Source organism: Eumetopias jubatus, unplaced genomic scaffold, assembly GCF_037043125.1.
Source record: "Eumetopias jubatus isolate StellerSeaLion01/CBP00866 unplaced genomic scaffold, mEumJub1_p1.0 scaffold_8, whole genome shotgun sequence".
Lineage (NCBI taxonomy): Eukaryota > Metazoa > Chordata > Mammalia > Carnivora > Otariidae > Eumetopias > Eumetopias jubatus.
In genome coordinates, this window is record NW_028274814.1 from 61,175,634 (window position 1) to 61,203,215 (window position 27,582).

The following is a 27,582-nucleotide window of genomic DNA, read 5'->3' on the forward strand; positions in this document are numbered from 1 at the left end:
ACATTGCCATCACCTGGATCTGTGCTTCTCAAACTTAAATGTGCATATGAATCACCTGAGGGTCTTCTTAAAATTCAGATTCAGTAGATCTGAGGTGAAGCACCAAATTATGCATTTCTAACAAGGTTCTAGGTGATGCTGACGCTGCTAGCTCATGGACCACACTTTATACATCAAGGATCCAGACCAGTGGTTCTCAAACTTTGAGGTGTGTTTTGCTAATACACAGACTGCTGAACCTCACCTCCAGACTTTCTGATTCAGTAAAACTGAAATGGGGCCCATGGATTTGCATTTCTAGAAAATTCACAGATGATGCTAATGCTTTTGGTCAAGGGACCACATGTTGGGAACCACTGATCTAGACCAGGGTACACAAACTATGGCCCCTGGAAAATCTGGCCCACCACCAGTTTTTGTAAATAAAGTTTTCATTTATATATGGCTGTCTTACTGTTAGGATGGCAGCACTGAGAGTTGCAACAGAGCTGGTATGGCCACAAAGCTGAAATATTTACCATCTGGCCCTTTACAGAAAAAGTTTGCCAGCATCTTAAATAGACTATCATTAAGACCAAACTGGCACAATCTAAACATAGGTTTACAATTAACATGCATGAATTATAGTTTCAAAATTCGTATTATTTTAGAGTCCTTTCCTTTAGTATCTGATTTAAATTTTATAAATTCAAGACAGTTTAAAATTAGTTTTTCTCTTTATGCTTGCTGAATAGGGTTAAAGTTCATTAGATGTTAGATCATTTAAGATAAAAGTGTGAGAAATTATTTTACTCATAAATTTGATTCAAAAATCAACCTACTTCCACAATCATCCAGCCTTTCATTGGTTTACACTGTGGGGGAAGCTCCAAAATATCCAAGTGGTACACTCCACCCAGGGTTGTGAATTGGCATAAATCAACCTCATTGTCTTCAAACAAACACGGCTTTTCATTAGCATTCTCTATCAGCAACAACTGTGCTAAAATTAATCAGATTAATTTAGTTTCTAAATAGATTGTAACATTTTGGTATTAGGAGAGAAAGGAAAAAATTCTGATACTGGAAACAGTATTTAGCTACTAAAATGTCAAAAAGTGGTTAATTCAAAACTATTCACAAAGCTAACCTTCAAAGTAGTAATAAACATGTATAATGGTAGGATAAAGGGAGGGCTCCATTTGTGGTTTGTATACCAAAACTTTAAGAATTTGTATGTAATAAGCATGTTACTATTAAAATAACTTCAAAAATATATTGTAGAGGAGGAAAAATAATTTTCCCTCTTCCTTCTGAGTTCTCGGCTGAACTTTTATAATAAAAGATTAACAAGAGAAAAAACCATTCATTTATTAAAATATGTATACCTCGTGTAAACATGGGAGATTACCCAGGGAAAAATGAGTAATCTGAAGAGGTGGCTCAGCACTCTGTTTTATACAGCATCTTCAACCAAGAACAACAAACTTGTGGGGAAATGACAAAGGAAAGGAGTTTTAGGTTTTTGAGGGTAGAGAAAAGGACTAGTAAGTAAAGTTTGTTATGCAGATTCCTCTGGTTCTCTCTAGGCTGACAGGGTCTGAAATTATCTCTGGGCATTAACCATTGTCCCTCTTGGTAGAGAGAGAAGGAGTGACACCTTTGAAATTTTATGTCTTGTTTTTAGGCAAATAGGAAGGTAGGCAGCTTTTCTTACATCTGTACCTTTTCAGTCGCTCTTAACTTAAAATATCCTTATGCCAAAGTGGCATATTTTGGGGTGGCATATTCTGCTACCTTTATTATAAAAATATGAAAAAGTGAATTAAGACAAAATTTGATAACTGATAAATTAATGTTTTTAAATTGGACACTATGGGGCTAAAAATCTGAAAAAAGAAAGTAAAATGGTGAAAAACATAAATTTTGGACCATATATTAAAGCTAATTTTCTTTTTCAACAAAAACAGGCCCAGCTCATAAAAAAAAAAAGAGGGATAGAGGCTTTAAAGTGAAGAACTGAACTGGATAATCCCTTCTGTTTAGAAATTTTATGGGGAAATTCTATAATTCCATAATTCTCAGTGAACAATCAAGGGAATATTTTAAGTCACATATCACTAAGACCTATCACCAAAAGTCTTTCAGTGTAGTGCTCTAGATAAGAAAGGGAAATCAGACCACTTATAGGTTCCACCCTTTACTTGCTGTGTGACCTTATGCAAGATACGCTAATTAACATGTCTTTTCTCCCTTTCCTCTACAAAAGAGATATTAATATCTACCTTATTGAATTTGGGGGAGTTGTGAGTTAATACATGTAAAAAGCTTAGAACTGGTGCCAGACACAGAGTAAAACTTAGGATGTGTTAGTCTTATTATTTATCATTATAATTTTCCTCTCCCATGAAAGGAAGCACACTTGAGAAGTCACTGAATTTAACCCATGGAGATCAGACACTAAAAATTAATGACAATATGCAAAGAAAATTCCAGTTAAGCAATTGTCCTTTTTCCCCTGTATACCTTCAATAAAATGCAGACTTTAATTTTCAAATTTATCTAGTTAATAATCCATTTACCTAAAAAGAAAGAAAAAGAATACCATATCCAATTTCAGACAATTATGATATATATATATATTATTCAGGGATTACCATATAGAAAACCTCAATATTATTGACAGAGATTCATGGACTATAGTATCCTAATTCTAGCAGGAAAATTACCTCCTCAAGGTTATAGAAAAGTTTTAAAGATATAAACCTAGTTGGCTGCTGAAACAAGTGTGTTGGAAAAAGTGAAGAAGTAGACAAGAAGTATGTTATGACAAATATGCTAAGAAATCTATAGAATCTATTGAATGTAGAAAATTTCTTAGAAGTTCCTGGGAAGTGATGTACATAAATCTCAAACTAAAAGATCTGCAAATTAGACATCACTATCATTTTGACATTTTTAAACTCTCTCAAATTTCTATTTTCCAAGATAAGACTGAATACAAAAGTGCTGAGAAATTTATGATTATGTATGTGTGTTTGTGAATATTCATTACAACATTGTAATAATAAAAAATTAGAAATAACCTTACTATCAATAAAGACTTAAAGAATCTTCCATTATTGGATGGAATTATATAGCTACTAAAAAGTAAGTTTATTAATGTGTTCTAACTTAGGATAGTGTTGAATATTATTCATTTAAGTAGAATATGCATTATGTTCTATGTATGTATGTATGTAGAATATGTTACATAAAATAACAAATATTATTGATAAAAAAGTAACTTTCAACATTTGTATGGTATTTCATGGTTTCATTAAAAATCAAGAGAGCTACAGAGAGAAGAAATACAAATAGGAGAAATTCTGTTCATATTGGTTATTTCAGAAGAGGGATTATGAAGAATTTTCACTTTAAATATATTCTGCAACATCTGAACTTTTTTATAATGACCTGCATTTCTGTTGTAAGCAGGAATATCCCAATAAAGTTAAATTCTACAAATGTAATTTAGAAGAATACCTGATAAAACTGTTTCACTTAATAATTTCATCTCCAGTTCAAATTTTGTGGCTTCAGGTTCTTCCTGGACAAAACTCTACAGAAAACACAAGGACAGATGGGTATGCTTGTCAGTGTCTGCTGCAGCCCAGATTCATTCTTCACTCTCTCTCTGCTCCAGTTTCCACTTCGGATGCCTGCTACTTTAATTCTTGGGCCCCAAACTGACACTCGCTCTGGCAGAAAAAATGGACTCAAAAACAGTATTTTAAAAATCAGTGAAAACGAGAGCATATCTCCACAGAACCTCACGAGGGCAGGAGCTAGTCTGCTCAGATTCTCTGATGACAGTCATCAAGGATAAAATAAGATGAGGAGGCAATGCAAGCTATAGAAATATTTATATTTACATTTTGATTTTAGCCAAGATTTAGATTTTCCTTGACTGTGGCAATCAGCTCGCTGATAGACTGATTCCAAAGCCTGCTTTTGGGTGAGCCTCTCAAGGAAATTAAAGATGCCATGCACCAAGTAATGTACAAGATACTATGCTGTAATGTAGTAAAGTGAGCATTTCAACAGGAGGACATAAGATCTAGAATGTATATCTAAATCTGCCACTAACTTACTTTTGTAACCTTGAGCAAGTCATTGAACCATTTTGGGCCTCAAATTCCTGCTTTACCAACATATTGGATACTGAACTGTGTGCCAGACATAATGACACAACGTGTAAACAATCCTAAGAGATGGCTGTTATCTTCATTTTACAAAAAAAGGAAACTGAAGCTTAGGGAAATAACTGTTTTAAGAATCAAATAAAATAATAGAAGAATTTTGTACACAGTAAAGCTGTGTACACTGTAAAAATTTGGCTTGTGTGTGCTAATATTTGCTAACTGGATGATATCCAGTAAACTTCATTTGACCCCATATACCATCTGTACTTCTAGAGCAATAGAAAAATCTTGTATCAGAATTTTAGTCAGAAGCTAGTTAATCCCATCATGTGTCTCATCCTCAACCACCATACAGAGCCTAGTCTCCCTTAATAAATTATCTTTTCGCTTATTCTTGTCACTGTATTGTCCTGTGTCTTCCTCTTGACCAGTTTTAAAAACTACTCCATTCTCTGCCAACCCTTTCCATGGCACCTCTGAAACTTCTCATTCACCAACTCATTCATTGAAAGAATTTTAACAGAGTGCCTAAATTGTACAGGCATTGCCAGATACTAGGAATAAACAACAACAAAAAAGGTCCCTGACTCGAGGTGCTCCCAGTCTATTAAGGAAAGCAGGTAAACAAATAGTTATAATACAATTTTGTGGGTACTACAGTAAAAAGTCAGGGGATCCATAATAGGAATATAAAGGAGGAATAGTTAATATTCCGTGAGTGAGTGAAGATAGGAAATGCTACCCAAAGGTGGTAAAGTTTGAACTAAATCTTGAAAGATAATTAGGTCTTCCTGAAAAAATGGTGGGATAGAATTCCAAGTGTGAGTGAAGGCAGAAAGGCATGAAGCAAAACAGAGTTCCAAACACCCCAAGTACTCAGGTATGATTGAGGTGAGACATACTGAGAAGGTGTAAAAATCTGAAGCTGGAGAGAGACAGGGGCCAGAGTGTAGAGTTTAGATGACACTCTAAAGACTAGAATTTCTCCTATGGGTAAAAGAGAGCCCCAAAAGGACTTAATAGGAAAGTGGAGTGAAGAAGTTTGCATTTGGAAAGAGTATTCTGGTGGCCAGCTGACGAATGGATTCCTCAGTGGAGAGTAAGAAGTCCAAAGTAAGAGGATCAGGGCCTAACTCAAGGTAGAAGTAATCAGGTTCATTAGAAGGAGCATATATGAGAGATGACACAGAGGTAGAATCAACATAACTTGGATGGTAACTTGATATAGAAGACAAGGGACAGGTGAAGGCTGATTTTCAGGTGTCTGGCTTAGGTAATAAAGTACATGGTGATACAGTTATCAGGAAAAGACAAGGAGGAAGGACAAGTCTGGGGGAAAAGTAGTGAATTCAATTGTGGATATGTTGAATTTGAGGTGCCCATGGACATCCAGGTGGCCTTTGACATTATCATTAAAAAGCCAGTTGCATTTCTTTCTTACAGGAAGGATTATGATCATTAAAAATACCAAAGATACCAGGCCAATAAGCAAGGCAGGCTTTCCAATTCACATCTTCAAAAAGTTGAGAATTCTTCAGAGTTTAGACCAAACTGGTTTCTTACCTTGCAGGAAAACTAAAAATTTAGATTTCTCAAAGGAGCTTTTCCCTTGATAACCACAGTACTACAGCAGGCAACAACAGGAATTTATCAGCTTCTGTGTTATCACATAACAGAATAATCTGGTATTTAACATACTACTTTACATAATTCAGAATTTTTACTATTTTATGTTACTCTTTAGCTCAACTGATTTTTTTCTGAAGCTAGACCACTTGATGCAGGAAGCAATGTGTCAATTTACATTCTGGTGCAAGCTCCTTCATCTTGCTCACTCCTCCAGGAAGTCTTCCTGTCATTGCAGCTGTGCCACCAGAATGGACTCCTGCACAAAACTTAAGCTCCAAACCGCATCTGTTGGCAATATAATCCTTCATAGTTTTATACATGAAGTTCCTTGCGTTAGTTATGAAGCTGAAAAAAATGTTTTTCTTCATATTATGTTTTATATCTGATCATGAAAAGTCCTGTTTCATCATAATTGTTTTACAAAATTGGCTATTTTCCATGGATTTTTTTTTTCTTCTTCTCCAAATAAACTTCAGTAGTGCTTTGTCAAGTCTCAAAAATTACCAACTGGAATTTTTACCTGAATTGCACTAAATTTATACATGTATAATAAATCTATAAAAACAACACTTTCTAAAAACTGTTTGCCTGGAAACAGGCAGTGAGACCTGGGCTCAAAAGATACAGGAATTGGCTTATAATGTGGGAAGAACTTCACAGAACACTAGCAAAGTATTTTTTATTGCAACTTGATAAATGTGCAGATATTGTAACATGGAAAAATTTTAATATATACATGATTTGAATTTGATATAAAACAACCTGGATCATGAATAAGATCAGTGGAAACAGAATAGAGATTCCAGAAATAGATCTCATGATCCACTTGGGAATTTAGCATTTGGCATTTCAGATCAATAGGAAAAACCTAGGTTCATATGGTAAGTGTTTTGAGACAGTTGGCTAAGATTTGAAATAAAATAAATTTAGATTCTTCCCACTTTACACTAAAATAAATTCCAGATGGAGAAAAGATTTAAATGTAAAAACATAACTAAACCAATCAAAAGTCACAAAAATCATGCATGTATTTGATGAGACAGTATATGTTGATATCAACAATTATCAGTGCAGTAGGTGATCTTAATATTGCACATCTGCAAAACATCAGCACTGACTACAAGTTGGTCTAGAATTCTATTGTCCATCAAAAGAATATCCATATAAAGGAAGTTCATTGATCTGAAATCCTATTTTTTCATCAAAAGGTGGTTTAAATTTAGAGCTTCAGAATAAATTGTTGGAATTGGTTCTTCATAAGGAATTAAAATGAATTTTGAAAATACAGTGTCATTTGCTTCATCTTGTCAAAAAGCTAAGGATGATTATCCTGAGTTTGCTGAAGTCTCATTTATTCCCATGGCTTTATACCATCTGTAGGCCAGTGGTTTCCAGATCTACGCTAGTGATGCTCTTCGGGACACCACCATCTGTACTGCTCAACTGTAGAAGTGCAGCGCACAATGCACACGTGGACATGTAGCTGTGCCTAACTGCTCAGAGCTCCAGGTTCACATCTGCCTACTTGACGTTTCCATTTGTGTGTCCCCAAAGTACCATGCCCAAAATAGAACTCTTGTTTCACTGTCACTCTCAACCAGTTCAGCCCATTCCTGTGCATCTTAGTAAACTGTATCACCATCTGCTTAGTTTCCCAAAATAAAAACTCCACAGGATTATTTATTTTACCTGCAAAACATGTCCCAAACATATCCACCTTTCCATGTCTCTTACTACCACCTTCAACCAAGCACCACTGCTTCTCATGCTTCCCCACTGCTATTTAACCAGATGCTGGGCTTCTACTCTGGCCCTGCACAATCCATTCTCTACATAGTAGCCAGAATCACTTTGCAAAGCTATAAATCATGATCATGCCACCCTCCCACTTAAACCCTCTAATGGCTTCCCACCTTAACTTCTTACTCTGGCCTGCAAAGCCCTGCTTCTTCTGGCTTCCGCTCTCCTCTCTGATGTCATCACACACCACTTTCCTCCTTCCACCATATGTCAGGCCACTGGCCTTCTTACCTGGCACTCATTTCTGTCTCATGATGTTTGTAGTAATTGTACTCTCAGACTAGAATATTTTTACCCTATTACAATAGCTGATTCCTTTTAGTCATTCTCAGCTTAATTAATAATTCATTATACAAGCCCCCCCCAACCACCCAATCTAGTTACCACCAGTCACTTCCATAATCCTGTTTAATTCTGTGCATGATATTTACTACTGTTTTCCAGTTTTTCTTATTTATTGTTGGTTTCTTGTGACTTGTATATAAATCATGAGAGCAAGAATCTCATTTGCCCTTTCATCATTGTCCTTTGAGGAGAGAACAGTACCTGCATACATAGGTAGACATTCAATAAATATTTGTTGAGTAAAGAAATAAGCACAAGGTCCAGGGTCTGACCATGAAAATGGGTCAATGAAGGAAATTTGTGGGAAGTTGAAGGTCACTGAATGTTAATGCTATATTTTTTACATGGATTACGGTTATTCTCATGGATTTTAAATTTATCATGATGCCAAGAAGTACCTGAATCTCTAAGGATATTTCATGTTTTCACACTTTTCCCCATAACCAGAATAATTTCCTTTCCTTCTCATCTAAACTTCTCCATGCCTATCAAAAGATTTAGTTCAAATGTTACCTCATCAGAGAAGACTTCTTCTATTCACTCTATTTTTCTTTTGGATTAAATGTGATCTCTTAACTCCCATCCATAATCTCTCTCATTGCACATATCAAAATATATGGTAACTGTTACTGTTCTCCACGAGATTGTTAGTTCATTGAAAATAAAGATCATGTTGAATTTCTTATAGAAGGTGCTTAATAATGTTTTATATATATCTACTCATATTTGTTAAATTTTGTATCTTTTTAGAGTATCTTAAAGACAAAGACTATTTTTAACTTGAGCTTTAAAAAGTTCAAAGGCCCATATATCATGCATGCCTCTTAGATCACTACAATATTTCTGAAGGTGACTATCATCTTTTTAAAAAAAAAAGTCTCATAAATGTGTGACAACGAGGCTTTTCTAAAAATTTTCTAAGATATATAAATTGGGAAGACAATATTACCCAACACCTATAATTTTATTGTATTAGTATTACACATTTAAATTAACTAAAAATATGGTATTAAGAGCCCCCTAGTGGCAAAGTTCTTAATAGACCTATGGAAAAAAAGATAATCCGGATCATCTTCAAAGAGATTTAATTTTTTTAACAAGGTGCTAAATACTTGTTATTTGTGATCATATCATGTATCACATACAACTCGGATATCTTGGGTAATTCCTGCATTATTATACTAATAATTTGTCTTGCAATCAGCTTCCAAATTCATTAAAAAGATAGGGGAAATATATTTATATTAAAATATGCCAACCTAAAATTTTAAAGGTAAGCAGTTTACCCTAAATGAAAAAAGAAAGTTGTAAAAATAAAGAAGTCTCTTCCTCTAAAGCCAAAATATACTAAGTTTTCCTACTGATGTTACAGGTAGTCCCTAATATACACATACACTTAAACAAACTCATGTACCCAGACATATACAAGTTAAATTTCATGAAATTTACATGCCAATTAAAAAAATTTAGAATACCCTTGCCAAACAAAACAATGTTGTGGCTGACATTTAGGGTTATGATAGTCCCTATACTGCTGTGATTATAATATAGGAATACAAACCTAATTGCTTGTCATATATATTGTTTCAAATTCACTCTGAGTTCCAAATGGACTACAAGGGGCACATTTCCGGAGGCGTTGTGGTGGAAGTGAAGCCTCCCTATCACCACTTCTGTCAGATCACTACAGGGATCAGGACTGCTGAGAACAGGGTCCCAAGAATCTCTATTGACGAGCTTGAAGATTCCCTAAACATAGTATAAGTGGTTCCCAGCACACTCAACTGTAATTGAAAGGGTCTTAAGCATCTCTAATACAGAATAACTTAAATGCGGATAGTGGCTGATTCCTTAAAATGGGTGGCTGTTCTGTTATGTAGGTTGTTCACAACAAATCAGACTTAAGTCAGGGCCTACTTTTAATCACTTAACCATACATTCATTCACTTATTTCAAATAAACGTTCTTTGAGCCCCTACCATGTACCAGGCCCTGTGCTTATAGTAAATACAAACTCTGTCAAGATATTCTTGTCCTCAAGATCATAATTATTGTTTAAGGTTAAGAATTCTGATAATTAAACAGAATAAGAATGGAGTAGAGAAATCTAATCTAGCCTGAAGGGGAAAACTCTATAGAGGTAAAATTTAAGGTAAGTCTTTAAAGACAAAGAGAATTTAGGTGTAGTGGACAAGGATGATGGGTGGAAGAGAATTTCACAATGACAAAATAGCAAATAGGACATCACAGAAGCTTATGAACTTTCTCCCTTTAAAATAAAAAAAGGAAATATATTGTTTCATTTTCTATTAGAACAGTAATGTGTGGGAAAAAAAGTGTGTTGAGTACTTGCTTTTTGAAAATGCAAACAATATATAAGAGTAAAGAAATTTTTAAAATCACTGATAATATAGAATCATCTCACCTTTCTCACACTCCCCACACCTGACCACCAAAATAGCCACTGTTTGGTGACAAGCCTTCCAGATTTTTTTCTATGCATTAACAAGTAACAAAAATCCCCTCACAAAACAGAATCCTATGGCTAATACCATTTTGTAACTTGAATAAGTATCTTAACAATACATTTTTGGTATCTTTCTATATAAAAGTATATAGGTTCCAGTTCAAGATGGTGATGTAGGAGGATCTTGAAGTGATGTAGGAGGATCTTGAACCCACCTCCTCCCACAGACACATCAAAACTACAGCTACATATGGAACAGTTTCCTCTGGGGCCGGGCAGGGAGGGGGGAGCCCAAAACTAGCTGAGTGACTCCCACACATCGGGTGAATGAGAAAAAACCCACATCAAAGTGGGTAGGAAAGGCTGAGATACAATCTTGCCATAAATCCCACCTCCCTGCAGTGACCCACAATCAGGAGGGAATACATAAACACCATCTTCTCGCTGAGGACTGAAGCATTTGAACCCCCTATCTAGCACCCTAACTTTTAAAACCTGCAATTGGGAGACCAGCCCCTAAAATACCTAGCTTTGACTGCCGGGGGGGGTTGTGTCTACAAAACCCACAGGGCTATATAGCAAGCTGAGAAAGAGTTAAAAGGTTCCTGTGCATGACTTACCATCCCCAGGGCCTAGTGCAGAAGCTGCTGACTGAAAATCACCCTTTCTGGGAAAGAGGCTTATTTGCTTATCTTAAAGCACAGGCCTGAGGGCCAGGCATCTAATTTAACACACATCTAGGAGCCTACTGAATTCCTCTTCAAAAGCAGAAGCCAGTGGGTACCATCTCTGTGTTCTCCCTCTGTCTAGCTCCAGATTCCAGTATCTCCCAGAAAGGAGCTTGTAACCTTTTTCTGTGTGTGATTTTTGCAGCTGCCCCCCAAGGGGACACCTTTAGATTGCCTGGCTCTGGTGACCAGCAGGGCTCACATACAAGAGTCCCATAAGACGATAACAAATATAGAAAGGGTTCTTAACTGGCCACCATCCCCAGGGCATAGCAGAGAGGCAAAAGACCCAGGAGCTTAGTCTTTTTGTGAAAGAGGCTTATTAACTTATCTAAATAGCTGTGGCCTGAGGGGCAGGCTCCTAATTAAAAACACATCTAAGGGCCAACTGTAATCCTCCCCAGAGACTGCAATGGGGGGTCTCTCTGCCCCGTGCACCCCCCCACCGCCCCCAGGCTCTAGAGCACCAGTATTTAGCAGAGGGGAGTTCGTACACGTGCCTGGTGCCCTAGTTCCCTGGTTTTTGTGGCTGCTGCCCAGGGGACACCTCTTGATTGCCTGGGGATGGTGGCCAGTGGGGCTTGTATTCATGAGTTCAACAAAACAGTTGCAAAGAAAGAAACAGTCTTAACCGGCTATCACTGCAGGGCTTAGCTCAGCGGGAGCAAACAAAAATATCCTTCCTCCAGTAGTCCCTTGAAAGATGTATATTTGCATACTTTAAAAGCTGCTACCCGAAGGCCTGGGTTCCAATTAGCCTGAACCTAGGTTGCTGACTGAGACTTTGGGAAACTCAACTACTGAGAGCCACCAAAAATAAAGTAGGCTGCTTTGGACAATCACAAAAGATCAAGAGACAATGAAGAGCTAGGGCAGGGTTGAATGATACATTTTATCTGCTACATGAGGCCACTCCAAGACTGGGAAAGGTGGCTGTTTAACGTACAGAAACCAACACAGAGAGTCAAGTAAAATGAAGAAACAAAGGAATATATTCTAAAGGGAAGAACAAGATAAAACCTCAGAAAAGACCTTACTGAACTGAAGATAAGTGGTTTATCTGATAAGGGTTCAAAACCATGGTCATAAAGATAACTCACCACGATGAAAAGAAGGGATGAACAAAGTGAGATTTTCAATGAAGAGATAGGAAAATATAAGAGTGTGTAATAGAGCTAAAGAATACAATAAATGAACTGAAAAATACAATTAATAAACTCAAAGACAGGGCAGTGGAATTCACCCAATCAGAGCCGAGAAAGAGAGAGAAAGTGTGGAGATAGCTTTAGAGACTTACAAACATTACACAGACCAACATTCACATTATAGGGGTCCCAGAAGGAGAAGAGAGAAGGGGGTAAAAAACTTATTTGAAGAAAGAATGACTGGAAACTTCCTTTACCCTGGGGAAGAAAACAAACATCCAGATCCAGGAAGCCCAGAAAGTTCCAAAAAAGATGAACCCAAAGAGACCCACACCAAGACACATAATTAAAGTGTCGAAAGTAAAAGACAAGGAGAGAATCTGAAAAGCAACAAGAGAAAAATATTTCATGACATACAAGGTAGCCCCCATAAAACAGTGAGCAAATTTTTTTCAGCAGAAAGTTTGCAGTCCAGAAGAGAGTGTCACAATTTACTGTGCTAAAACAAAAAAACAAAAAAACAAAAAAACCTGCCACAATGATAACTGGCAAAGTTTATCATCCAGAACTGGAGGAGATAAAGAGCTTTCCAGACAAGCAAAAGGTTAAGAGTTCATCACCACTAGACCAGCCTTAGAAATGTTAAAATGGCTTCTTCAAACTGAAACAAAAGGGTATTAATTAGTAACAGGAAAAAACAAGAAAGTAGAAGTCTCAGTGGTAAAGGTAAATATATAGTAAAATTCAGAATAATTAATGTTGTAAAGATGGTGAGTCAATTTCTCATAAAGCCTATAAAGGTCAAAATAGAAAAGTAGTAAAAATAACTATGACTACAATAATTTGTTAAGGAATACACAAGATAAAAAGATGTAATTGGTGACATCAAAACCATCAAACATGGTGGGAGTAAAAATACAGAGTTCTAGAATGTGTTCAAACTTAAATTGTTATCAACTTAAAATAGACTGTTATAAATATGTTGTTTTATGTAAGCCTCAGAGTATCCACAAAGCACAGAACTTATTATAGACACACAAAGATTAAAGAGAAAAGAATCAAAGCATACCACCACAAATCAAAAGTAAGAGAGCAAGAAAAGAAGAACGAACAGAGGACTTACAAAATTACTAGAAGACAATGAACAAAATGTCAGTAAGTAAATATTTATCAATAATTATTTCAAACGTAAACCAGCTAAATTCTCCAATCAAAAGACATAGAGTGGCTAAATCATAAAAAAAAGAAGACCTATCCATAGGCTGCCTAAGAGATTCACTTCAGATGTAAAGACAAACACACACACACACACACACACACACACACACACACACACACACACACACACACACACACACACACACACACACACACACACACACACACACACACACACTGTGTGAAGGGATGGAAAAAAATACTCCAGGCAAACAGAAACCAAAAGAAAGATAAGGTACCAGCACTTTTATCAGACAAAGACTTTAAGATAAAGACTAATAAGAGATAAAAGTCATTACATAATGATAAAGGGGTCAATCTAACAAGAACATATAACATAAACATTTATATACCCAACATAGGAGCACCTAAATATAGAAAGCAATTATTAACAGATCTAAAGGGAGAAATAGCAATAGAATAATAGTAGGGGGCTTTAATACCCCACTTTCATCAATTATTAGATCATTCAGACAGAAACCAATAAGGAAACACTGGCCTTAAATAATATGTTAGACCAGATGGACTTAACAGACACATACAGGCCATTCCATCCAAATGCAACAGAATGCACATTCTTCTCAAGTGCACGTGGAACATTCTCCAAGATATAGCATATGTTAGACCACAAAATAAGTCTTAATAAATTTAAGAAAACTGATATCATATCAACATCTTCTCCAACCACAATGTTAGGAAACTAGAAATCAATTACAAGAAGAAAACTGGAAAATTCACAAATATGTGGTGATTAAACAACAAGCTACTGAACAACCCACGGGTCAAAGAAGAAATCAATAGAGAAATTAAAAAAAAAAATGCCCTGAGACAAATAAAAATAGAAACACAACATACTAAAACCTATGGGATGCAACAAGAGGGGTTGTAAAAGAAAAGTTCATAGCAATAAATGCCTGTATTGAGGAACAACAAAGATTCCAAATAAACAATGTAACTTTAGACCTCAAAGAACTAGAAAAGGAACAAACGAAGCCTAAAATTAGAAGTAAATAATGAAGATCAGAACAGAAATAAATGAGGTAGAAACTAAGAAAACAATAGAAAAGATCAATAAAAGAGCTAGTTTTTTAAAAAGATAAAAACAAAATTGACAAAACTTCAGCTAGATTCACCAAGAAACAAATAAATAAAATCAGAAATTAAAGAGGAGACATTACAACCGATACCACACAAATACAAAGGATCATAGGAGACTAGTCTGAACAATTACACACTAACAAAATATACAAACCCAGAAGAAATGGATATTCCTAGAAACATACAACCTGCCAAGACTGAATCTTGAAGAAACAGAAAATCTGAATAGATCAACTGTTTGTAAGGAAATTGCATAAGTAATCAAAAACCTCCTAACAAACAAAAATCCAGGACCAGATGGCTTCACTGATGAATTCTACCAAATATTTAAAGAATAGTTAATTCTAATCCTTCTCAAAGTCTTTCAAACAACGGAATAAAATGGAACATTTCCAAACTCATTTTACAAGGCCAGCATTACCCTGATACTAAAACCAGACAAGACCACCACAAGAAAATTACAGGCCAATATTCCTGATAAACATAGCTGCAAAATCCTAACAAAATATTAGCAAAGTGAATTCAACAATACATTAAAAGGGTCATACACTATATTATAGGGATACAAGAATGGTTCACATCCAGAAATCAATCAATGTGATATAGCACACTAACAAAAATGAAGGATAAAAATCATACGATTATCTTAGTAGATGCTGAAAAAGCATTTGGGAAAATTCAACAGCCATTTTTGAAAAAAACTCTCAACAAAGTAGGTATAGAGCGAATGTACCTTAACATAATGAAGGCGATGTATAACAAGCTCACAATCATCATACTCAACACTGAAAAGTTGAAAGCTTTTGCTCTAAGATCAAGACAAGGATGCCCACTCTCACCACTTTTATTCAACATAGTATTGGAAGCCCTAGCCAGGGCAATTAGTCAAGCAAAAGAACAAGTAAAAATGCCACTATTTGCAGATGACATGATATTATATACAGAAAACACTAAGGACTACACCAAAAACCTGTTAGAACTTATCAACAAATTCAGTAAAGTTGCAGGATACAAACTCAACATACAAGTATCAGTTTCATTTCTATATACTAAAAACAAACTATCAGAGAAATCAAGAAAACAATCCAATTATAATTCTATCAAAAAGAATAAAATACCAGGAATAAATTTAAACAAAAGACCCATATACTGAAAACTATAAAACACTGATAAAAGAAATTAAAAACACAAATAAATGGAAAGATCTTCTCTGCTCATGGGTTGAAAGAATTAATATTGTTAAAAAGTCCATACTACCCAAAGCAATCTGCAGATTCAGTATGATTCCTATCAAAATTCCAATGACATTTTTTACAGAAATAGAACAAATGATCCTAAAATTTGTATGGAACCAAAAAAGACCCTGAATAGCCAAGGCAATCCTGAGAAAGAAGAACAAAGCTGAGGCATCACATGTCCTGATCTAAAATTATATTACAAAGCTATAGTAATTAAAACAGTATTATATTGGCATAAAACAAACACATATGTCAATGGAACAGATTACAGAGCCCAGAAATAAACTCATCCATGCCTGGTCAATTAATTTATGAAAAGGACCTGAGAGGGGTGCCTGGGTGGCTCAGTAGTTAAGCATCTGCCTTTAGCTCAGGTCATGATCCTGGGGTCCTGGGTTTGAGCCCCGCCATCAGGCTCCCTGCTCGGCTGGGAGTCCGCTTCTCCCTCTCCCACTCCCCCTGCCTGTGTTCCCTCTCTCGCTGTGTCTCTCTCTGTCAAATAAATAAAATCTTAAAAAAAAGAAAAGGACCTGAGAATATGCTATGAGAGAAGACCAGTTTCTTTAATAAATGGTGCTGGGAAAACTGGACAGCCACATGTAAAAGAATAAAACTGGAACACTTCATTTTTTTTTAGGATTTTATTTATTTATTTGACAGAGAGAGACATAAAGAGAGAGGGAACACAAGCAGGGGGAGTGGAAGAGGGAGAAGCAGGCTTCCGGCAGAGCAGGGAGCCCGATGCGGGTTTCGATCCCAGGACCCTGGGATCATGACCTGAGCTGAAGGCAAATGCTTAACGACTAAGCCACCCAGGCGCCCCAAAACTGGAACACTTTACATCATACACAAAAATTATCTCAAAATAGGGTGCCTGGGTGGCTCAGTTGGCTAAGCGACTGCCTTCGGCTCAGGTCATGATCCTGGAGTCCCTGGATCGAGTCCTGTATCGGGCTCCCTGCTCGGCAGGGAGTCTGCTTCTCCCTCTGACCCTCCCCCCTCTCATGTGCTCTCTCTCTCACTCTCTCTCTCTCAAATAAATAAAATCCTTTAAAAAAAAATCTCAAAGTGGATTAAAGACTTAACATAAGACCTAAAACCATAAAACTCCTAGAAGAAAGCATAGGTGGTAAACTCCTTGACGTTAGTCTTGGTTACCAAAAACAAAGGCAACAAAAGCAAATATGAGTAAGTGGGATTACATCAAACTAAAAAGCTTCTGTAGAACAGAAGAAACAATCAAGAACATGAAAAGACAACCTACCAAATGGAAGAAAATATTTGCAAATCCTATATTTGATAAGGGGTTACTATCCAAAATATATAAAGAATCTACATAACTCAATAGTGAAAAACAATCCAATATAAAAATGGGCAGAGGATCTGAGTAGACATTTTTCCAAAGAAGACATTTAGGTACATGAAACAGGCCAATAGGTACATGAAAAGGTACTCAACATCACCAATCAACAGAGAAATGCAAATCAAAACCACAATGAGATATCACCTCCTACCCATTAGGATAGCTATTTTCAAAAAGATAATAACAAGGGTTGACAAGGAAGAAGAGAAAAAGGAACTCTTGTGCACTATTGGTGGGAATGTAAATTGGTGCAACCACTATGGAGAATAGTCTGTAGCTTCCTCAAAATCATTAAAAGTAGAACTACCATATGATCCCATAATTCCACTCTTGGGTACTTATCCAAAGGAAATAAAAACACTAATTTGAAAAGATATATGCACCTCCATGTTCACTACAGCATTATTTAGTCAAGACATAGATGCAATGTAAGTGTTCACCAATGGATGAATGGATAAAGAAAACATGGTATATATACACAAATGAATATTAAGCCAAAAAAAAAAAAAAAAGGAAATCTTGCCATTTGTGACAACATGAATGGACCTTGAAAGCATTATGTGAAATAAGTCAAAGAAAAACAAATATTAGATGATCTCACTTACATGTGGAAGCTAAACAAAAACAAAAACAAAGTCAAACACAGAGAAGACATTGGCAGTTACCAGATATTGGGGGGCGGAGAGAGTAAAATGGGTGAAGATGGCTAAAAGGTAAAAAACTCCGGGTATAAAATAAGTCCTGGGGATGTAATGTACAGCATGGTGACTGTAACTAATAATACTGTATTGTATATTTGAAAGTTGCTAAGAGAGATCTTAAAAGTTCTCATCACAAGAAGAAAATATTTGTAACTATGTGTGATGATGGATGTTAACTAGACTTATTGTGGTAATTATTTCATAGTAAAGATATTAAATGATTATGTCATACACCTGAAACAATAGGTATGTCACTTTTATTTCAATAATTTAAAATTTAAAAAAGTAAAAATTTAAAATTTAAAAGAAGTATATAAAATTTATATCATTTTGAATGGCCACTAATATTTGACTGTTGACTATTTGATAATCACTCTGTGGACTATATTTGCTACTGTAAAAATATCTCAAAAAACATTGTAGCACATTTTTATTTACTTGTTCTATTACTTCATAATAAATTACTAAAATTAAAATGGGTACATTTACATAGTAATGCACTTCAGAAAGATGGTACAAATTTACATTTCTAACAACAGTAAGTGAAAATGCCTTCTCCCCTTCATGCTAAACCTAAGAAGACAGGGTATAATGTTGCTTCTAATTTGATCACTTATTTGATTCTGTAGCTTTTCATTTTTTCATTGGCTAGTTGCATTTCTCCTTTCATCTGCCTACTCAGGTCCTTAGCCTAATTTTACACTAGGAAATTATCTTACCAATTTGTAAGAGCTCTTTATATTAAAATATTATCCCCTGTTTTATATGTTTAGTTTTCTCATTTCGTCATCTTTCAACTTTCTTCATAGAGAGGTTTATTTGGCTATACAAATGTTTGAATCCAGTCTCCTTTTATGGTCTTGATTTTAATGCACTGATAAGAAAGGCCTTCTTGTAAAGATAATAAAATAACTTCCTATGTTCTCCTCATATATTTGTATCATTCTGAGTTTTGATTAGTTTGTTTTTATATTTAAAACTTTAATTTTTTAATCTGTAGAGTGAAATACAAATAAAAATTAATTTCAAATCCCAAGGCAATTATTATATTAAATCCATCCTTTCCCGTCTCAATTTCTGGAACTTCTTTTATACAGAATTTGAAACTCTTACTTCTTTCCATCCTTTCTTTTACTTCCCCCCCCAAATAAATTCCAACAAATTATCTTCGTCCTCCTCTTTTGAGCTGTTGATTCTTTTTATATATCCAGTGATTTTTGCCCTCTGCAGGCTACTACTCACACTTACAAAAGGTGGTTTACACTGTTCAGAATTGGTAGCAAGAGTAGGCCCAGCTGACCATGGTTAAAATCTGCTCTCTCTCCTTTCCTACCCAGCATAGCACATCAAGGGCCTGGGGGATTCTTCACTCCAAGCAGTTCCTGCTCCCCGGGCCTGATCCCGCCCCATTAATCCTCCCTCAGCACAGGAGATGGCTTTTCCTTCCCACCTTGGCACACTTAACCATTACTGTGGGATCCTTCTGCTTCTGTGGAACACATATAAACTTTCTCAGAATGCTCTGGGGTTTTTGGAAGGATGATAGAGCACACATGCATAAGCTTCTATACACACTGCCTGTTTGGTGTGATATGAGTTTTGGTTCCTGGAAAGTAGGGGCCCTAAGTGAATTAATGTTACTCATCTTTTGGGCAATTTTCTCTTTTGAAATCCCCTGAAAACAGTTTCCTCCAGCCACGTTTCCCTGTCTACCATTCATACAACTGTTGGTCAAGCTTCCCAGGCTGTGGAGAAGTTTCATAAAATAAAACTATTTCTTCCATATCACTCATTGCCTGCTGATCTTTACTCTGGGTTTCCTAGACTATTTAGTTGAGGACAGCTTCAATATTCCATGAAACATGCATTTTACCACTGGGTAGAATGCTTTTCCTGGGCGTACTTTTGTGGCATTATCAACACTAGCCATTGGCATACCTTTAGTTATCGTTATAAGTTGAAATTGTTCAATAAAGCATTAAATAATAATGGAAAAACCAGATGTAAAAACATTGGTAAGAGCCATTTGAACTGAGGAAAGCTTAGTTTGGTACCTTTGAGCTCACTAGTTGAGAGTAAAGGAAATAACTCCTTATTGTAACAAATGACAGACCTTGAAAAATCTGTAATTGCACTGTTCCGAATTACAGTGCACTTATAGGCTTGTATTTTTAATATAAAATTATTTCCAACATTAACAGAACTATAACAAATTATCACTGCATAAGGCCACTTTAACAGACATGTGCATAAGAAAGAATTGTGTTAGCCATGTCAATTCAAGTAATCAAATTATGTTTTCTAATTATTATTTCACAATTTTCAAATAATGTGAAATTCTTGAATAAAATGTTGGTGTGTTTTCATTAAATATTAATTATAATCAAAGGAACTTGAGGGGGGAGAAATTATCCAGTATTTTGAATCAGATCAAGGCCAAACATTTTTAGACACATTTTCGTACAACGATTTTGTTACCTTGTTTTTAATTGTTTTCATGAATGTTCAACCACAAATCCTGTCAAATTTTAAGTTAATGGGTTTTCATTTTGTTTTTTACTGCATATTTAATTATTGTGAAGTCCAGGGCCCATTTACTCATTCCTTATTCCCCATCCCCCTTAGAAATCAGTATGTCCCTTCCACTCACATCTTATTAGCTAAAGCAAGTCCTAGTCATGCCTAACTTCATGGGGGTGAGGAGAATAATCATCCAATGTGTTTGGAAAAGGCAGGAGAACTGTAAATATTGTTGAACTCTATCTAGTGAAGCTACCATGCCACCTGAGAGGTAAAATCAATTTTTTTTATTTTAAAAGCTATTGGATTGCTCAACGAATTTTTTTTTAAGTGACAAATTTTTAAAGAGCAAATTATTTCCCATCTCTCTAAAATACTAGCTATATACAGGTTTCTGGGTTCTCCTCCTCTATTCCTTTTAATTTTTACATGGTTGTAATCATACTCTAAATACTATTCTTTGTATTGGTCATAATGTCATATCCATTTTCTATATTGCTGAAGAATATAATTTTTTATTCTGGTGTAATATTTAAAATGGAATTTCTCAATTAAATATAGTCTTAGATTATTTAATAATTCCTATTCTGATTTCAAATTTATATTCAATCCAATGCTTAACCTCTCCCTGTGTTTAAAGAAAATAAATCAAAAAAACAATACATATCATGTCTTAGGCACTTGTAGGAAAACCTGCTATTTCTGGTTCTTCTTAAAAAGCAGATTGTTTATGGCCAAAAAAGATGCTTAGTTCTGAAAAATTCTAAAGAGGCAATTCTAACATAATAAGTAGCCTAAAAATCCCAGAAATAGAAAAGAGCAGAAAATGACTAAAAGAATATGATTATTAAATTACCCAAATATGTTATTATGTCTAAAGATGTTTTAAGTTTTAAGACAGCAGTACAATACTTTAAGAAAAGCAATTTTACTTTACAAAATTCTTTCTTACAAAACCAAAAGCTAAGAAAGTAATGTAAGATAATCTTTCAGTTTGTGAAAGTATTTACCTCAAGTTTCCACATAATGGCAAGTTCCCTTAAGTGAGTTTGAAATACAATATATAAAAATTAAATTAGCTTCAAAGTTGTTCAGGCATGTCCCTAAAATATGACTGAGCAATTCCTGTGCTGAACTTTAGGATGCTGAAGCAAAAGGCTCAACTATGAATAGTGACTATTAACAGAAGGCAAGAAGAAAATATACACATTCAAAAATGAGCCATTGGCAAGAAAGTGGCTTTCAGACAACTTCTGGTTGTTTAGGAAAATAATCTTAAGAATGCTCCAAGGGAATTTAATAACACCTATTACACGAAGAAAAAATGTACACGTTTAAAAAATGTGTCCTACCATTTGTACTTCACTATCACCTTGTTCCTCAAATTTTGTTTCTTCTTCCTGAATTGAGTTGGACTCATTTTCTCGTTGTTTACCCTCTTCTTGGAGCTCTTTGCTGATTGCTGCTTCTTCATTCTTAACTTCATCCTTGACAAAGTGAGTTACTGTGGCAGTATGTTCTTGTAATGATGTTGGAACAGGGCACAGTGGTGTGATATGGTCATAGTGTGTATGTAGGAGGCGTAGAGCAATGTCACTTGTTGCTAAAATCCTTGGAATTTCAAATCCAATTTGTGTTTCAGAGAATCTGACACTTTTGTACCTGTTAATAATTTTAACAAAAGGGATGAGATCCTAGGAAACTGAGTCTGTTGAGAATTTATACCTAAGCAGTATTTCGCTCCACTCGAATTTTGCCAAAGTTTGGGGTCCTGATGCTTGCTTGCTTGCTTTGCAGCATTTGGACCCAGTTGCTAATGTTATCCTTCTCAAAACACTCTCTTGGGATCTATGACCCCATACTCTACCATCTCTGGCAGGTCCTTCTCTGTTTCCCCTGTATGGCCTTTTTCCTACTGTCCCTTAAATGTTGACATTATTCCACTCTCTATCCAGGCCCTCTTTCTTCTTCCCTCTACACGGTCTCCTTGGATATTATTCTGATGCCTGAATCATAACTTACGTTATCAGTTTTCAGCATGAGTTCTATGTTTCCTGGGATGGGTTGGCAGGGGAAGAGGCATCCCTGAATGGGTTTTAAGAAGTCCAAAAATGCCCTTACCTATGATAAGTATATATAAGTTCATAAGAGTCTATGATTCCCCAAAAGTTAAAAACTACTGATCTATATGACGTCTCCTCAAAATAGATCTCCAACTCAGATTTTTTTTAATGCCTTCAGACATTTGTACTTTGATATTTCGTAAGTATTTCAAACTGAACAGGTCCAACACTGAACTCATCATCCCTGCAACCCCCCTCACTATCACTCTCAAATAAAACAAAACTTGTTTCTGCCTCTACTGTTCACTATATTAGTAAAAACACACCATCTAATTCTCTTCTTAAATCTGAGTAGCTAATACAGGGCTATTCATTTTGCTTCTTTTAAAATTATACAGATTAATTTTTTACTCTTCTATATGTAACACATTTTACAATGAAAAGGGTTATATTATTATATCGTCTCATTAGATTTAAATGACAGAGTATTTTACAGCAAATATAACCTGGAAAATATTTTGTCCCTTCCTGTTACTAAATATCAAAATTAAACTCCAATTCTTTCCATTGTCATATGACCAGTCTTTTCAGAGCTGGGACCAGAACCCAGGGCTCCTTTTACTTTGCTAATTTTTTCCTAAAATTCACTGCCATACTAACTCAATTAATTTGAAATACTGAAGATTAAACAGAAGTGATCATGAATTTATCATTATCATTATCATTTCTCAGAAAGATGTTATTTGCTGAAAATAACTTGCCTAAGGTAGACAAACAGCAGGTTTGTGATTCAAACCCCAGTTGGCTGACTTCCTAACATAGGTTTTTTCCCAAGTATACCATCCTAGTATACAACAGGCATCTGCCTGGTCATCATGATGTGACTCCCAATGTCTTTTGACCTATAGTATCACCCACAGGAATACCTTGGATTCTTCTTGAGGTTTGCCCACACATATAGAGTAACATTTTCATCTTGAATGACTTTTTCCATATTTCCACTGTCCAGATCTGCTAATGTACTAGCTTGCTATAAGAGAAAAAAAGAAAACATTATAAAAGATGAGAGGCCTCATAAGCTATGCAACTTAGAGGAGTTATTTCATCACTTAGGTGTTAGATTTGTTACTTAAAAGAGTAATTTGGGTAAAAGTATCAAAATAACAAAAAATTGTTTTAAAAAATTCTCTTAATGATATAAATGTATTTAACCTAATTAAATGTGCTTCACCTTTCCACTCAGTTTCTCTTACTGTGTCTAAGGATTCAAGTTGCTCCTATAGTCCCAGGATTACTATTATATTACCCTTTTCAATTTTAACATTATCATGACTTTAACTATTCACATGCTTCTTTATCTGTACCTTATTAAAATGTAGATCATGCTACTACAAAAGTTAGTCTATTTCTGAATATCATCAAGTTTAGAAAATATCCAGTTCATGAAATCCAGATGGGTCATGTTTTATAGTCCAATACTTGATATCCAACACTAAACACAATTTAAGGATGTTCTTATGAATGTTTTAATAAAGACTAATATAGCTTGGTGTATATTAACTCTCTTAAATGGCTTAACTAAGTCAATATTGTATGTATTTAGTTGCCATAATATAAAAACTTAGAAGTATTGGAGATTGAATTTATTGTACATTTTTAAAAAGGAATTGATCCCCCACACTTTTTTTCCCCCTGGGACATTCACTTTGGAAGCGTTCAGAATAGTTGTCTTATAGAACTGTTCCACATTGTGAATTTATCTGATTCCTCATGGTATTGCTTAACTTGCTCTTCTATCCCCTTTATTTTTTGAAAGTTAGGTCTAGGTAGGCTTAATTATTTTCGGCAAGAAGGCATTGCAGGTTATGTTGTATTCTATATGTTGCATCCTATCAGGAGGCATATAATGTCCCACTATTAACAATGTGGATTTGATCACTTGGTTAAGGTGATAAGTACCCATATCTCCCAGTTGTGAAGTACACTTTTCCCCAATCAGTAAGTAATCTGTGGTCTAATACTTTAGCACTATGAGAATCATGTGTTCCTCAACAACTTTTCACCTAATTATTTAAGTGAAAATGATCCTTATCATTTATTACATTGAGGATTAAAAAATGGTGATTTTTCTAACTGACAATTCCTTCTACATTTATCAGATGGCATTCTTTTATAAAGAACTGTTCTTTCCCTCCACCCCCCTTGCCCCCTTCCTTTTTTGGAGTATCACTTTAGACCCATGGATTTTTATTTATTCAATGGTCTATAATCAATTATAATTATTCTTTATGATATTCAAATTATTCCAAATTTGACCAGTGGGAGCCCCTTTAAGCTAGTTCTCTCCCTTTGGATACGACTCCATTAGTCTCTGAGCATTTATTTGCTTTCTAGCACAAGATAACTCAACCTCATCTTTCACTTACCCTGCTCCAGACCTGGAATTGGCTGTTTACTCCAACTAGACCTGGTTCCATTTTATGGATTAAAAAGAAATCTGGTTCATACTGATATTTCCATTTCAAATTTAACATTACAGTATTTTTTCTAATCTCCTTTTCTTTTACATACTATATCTTTTTCTCTTAAAATAATCTTGATTACTAAAAATTATAATACATTTCCTTGCTTTTCTTACAATATAAATAAAATAGTTCCAAAATTACATTATGAATATTACTACTAACAGTAAATTTAGTGAAATTTAAGCCTTCTTTGCAGTTCTTTTTGTAATTAGAACATATTCTACCAAGGCAATACAAAGAAAAAATAAACCAAAAGATAAAATAGACAAAAAAAAAAAAAGTGTGATTTTTAGGTTGTTTTCTGATTTAAAGACCAAAATAAAACAAAAACAGCCATAGAAGACATTCATGGGATAGGATATTAGCCAAAATTTAAATATGGACTGGACATTAGATTATGGAATTATTACTTTCTAAGGTATAATAATGATTTTACAGTTATATGGATATTATCATTAATGATAAGGTATTTGGGGAAAACAGAGTGACTACCAATTATTACGATCTTTGTCAATTTATCTAGAGTAGGGAATATTTAACATATTTAACATATTTATCTAGAGTAGGGAATATTTAACATATAAATTTTGTGAATTTATTTTCATAGTGATCCTACTAAACCTTAGCAAGTATAAGAAAAAAAGGGGGGCCTGGGTGGCTCAGTTGGGTAAGCATCTGCCTTTGGCTCAGGTCATGATCTCAGGGTCCTGGGATTGAGCCCCACATTGGGCTCTCAGTGAGGAGTCTGCTTCCCCCTCTTACTCTCCCTCTGTGCTCTCCCCTCTCTCAAATAAATAAATAAAATCTTAAAGAAAAACTGGACTTTAACTATATTGATAATGTTTTTTTAGAAATATTTACAATTGTTATATCTGGATAAATATATGTGTTCAAATTATTCTACTGACTTATCAATAGCCTTGTAAATAAAAAGATACTGGATTTTTTTTTATCATATAATGTAAAATTTAACTTTTTAAAAAAAGTTAATCATAAGTTATAAGCAAAAAACATCACACTTACTCTGAGAAGTATTTCTGTGGCTATGTTAAACTTAAGATGAAGGAGCTCCTGCAGTTCTAGAATTGATCCTTGGTACTGTATTATATTTTTATCTTCCAAATCATATGGTGGTGTTTCCAACAAAATTAATTTCAATTTATCAATTAACTATAAAATAAAAACAATGTAAAAACTTACTAAAAAATAATCTTCTGACAAATAGTCAAAAAGTGAAAAGGGGATGTTCTATCACTTTTGAATTGAGGCACACATCATATCAGTAAAACATAAAAATCCTTTCTTATATTTATTGTATTATTTAAGATCATGGAAAAAATAAATATTTTCTCCAGAAACTCCATTATAAGAATTCCCAACTATCTGTCACAGAGCTTTCATTAGCAAGTTAAGAGAACAGGGACAGCTGGGATACCTAAGCCTATGGAACAGTAGAAATGATGATATAACAACAATGAGGAGGAGGAGCAGGACATGAAGAGAGTCACTAATATATACTGAACGTTTATGTAGGCGTCCAGGGCAGGCCACCCCCAAATGAGCCATAAAGGCACAATACTGATCATTTTGAACTGAAGCTACTTGAGAATCAACTGGTACAAAGACACTCAGACCCTCCTCTGTCCTCCTGAAATCAGGAAACATATCTCCCATATGAAAAATACCCTCCCTGTACTAAGAAAAAACATCTTTATCACCACAGACATGGACTTTCAAGTAGAGAAAACTGTGGAAATAAACCTTGTTACTTTTTTACTAATCTACTACCTCGGCCCAAATTCCTCTTAAAATTCCTTACTAATTCAAGCTCACAAACACCTGTTTTCCTTATCCTGTAAATTCCTCACAAATCTATTTTCTTTGTCTAAAATTTGCCTGCCTTGGTCATTTCTTTGGGTCTCAATTTCATTATTGGGTCTTCATGTGCATGTAATAAAATTGTCTTTTTTCTCCCATTTTCCTGTCTCATATGAATTGAATTCTCAGTCCAGCTGAAAGACCTTGAAGGGTAGAAGAATTTTCTCTCTCCTACACTTACTATGTGCCAGGAACTGTTCTAAAGGTTTATATGTTTTAATTCATTCTATCTTCATCATAACTCTATGAGCTAGATACTGTTACTGTGCCTATTTTTATAGATAAGGAAACCAAAGTAAGGAGTTTGGAAGACCCCACCCCATCCTAACAAGTAAAAAGAAAAGCTCAACAGACTGAAAAATCAGCAACTCTTCTTTGATCCCCAAGAGAGGAGGAGATAGGACAAACACCTGCCCTCAAGATTGGAGAGATCTATATTCAGGAGCAAAAGCCACTGCAGAAACCAGTGCCAAGTAAGAACATCTGAATTGTAAATGACAAACTATTGGAGACTCAGTGTAGACAACTCTTGAGAGTTAAAAACTCCAAGAGAACACAGCCATGGAAGAGGGCCCACAATATTGTTAGATTTACCTCCAAATGCTCCACCAGGTTCTCATAATAACTGTAGGAGCAAACTCCCCTCCTATTTCTAGCAGAGGGAGGGGAAAGAAACCGTTTTTGAAATACATCAGAGTACT

General features: G+C 35.1%; 1 protein-coding gene across 2 annotated transcripts in view; it reads right to left on the minus strand.

Moving 5' to 3' along the window:
- Positions 1–27,582, minus strand: part of DNAI7 (dynein axonemal intermediate chain 7) — a 43,108-nt gene that overhangs the window by 8,579 nt on the left and 6,947 nt on the right. Inside the window, exons 4-8 of one of the 2 annotated variants that reach the window (XM_028113320.2) lie at positions 26,027–26,173; positions 23,405–23,508; positions 21,768–22,077; positions 3,505–3,580; positions 822–982 (exon numbers count right to left, since the gene is read on the minus strand). In XM_028113320.2, coding sequence (XP_027969121.2) covers positions 822–982; positions 3,505–3,580; positions 21,768–22,077; positions 23,405–23,508; positions 26,027–26,173 — 798 coding nt within the window. The remainder of the gene's footprint in view (positions 1–821; positions 983–3,504; positions 3,581–21,767; positions 22,078–23,404; positions 23,509–26,026; positions 26,174–27,582) is intronic. The other variant, XM_028113321.2, reaches the window with a different exon arrangement.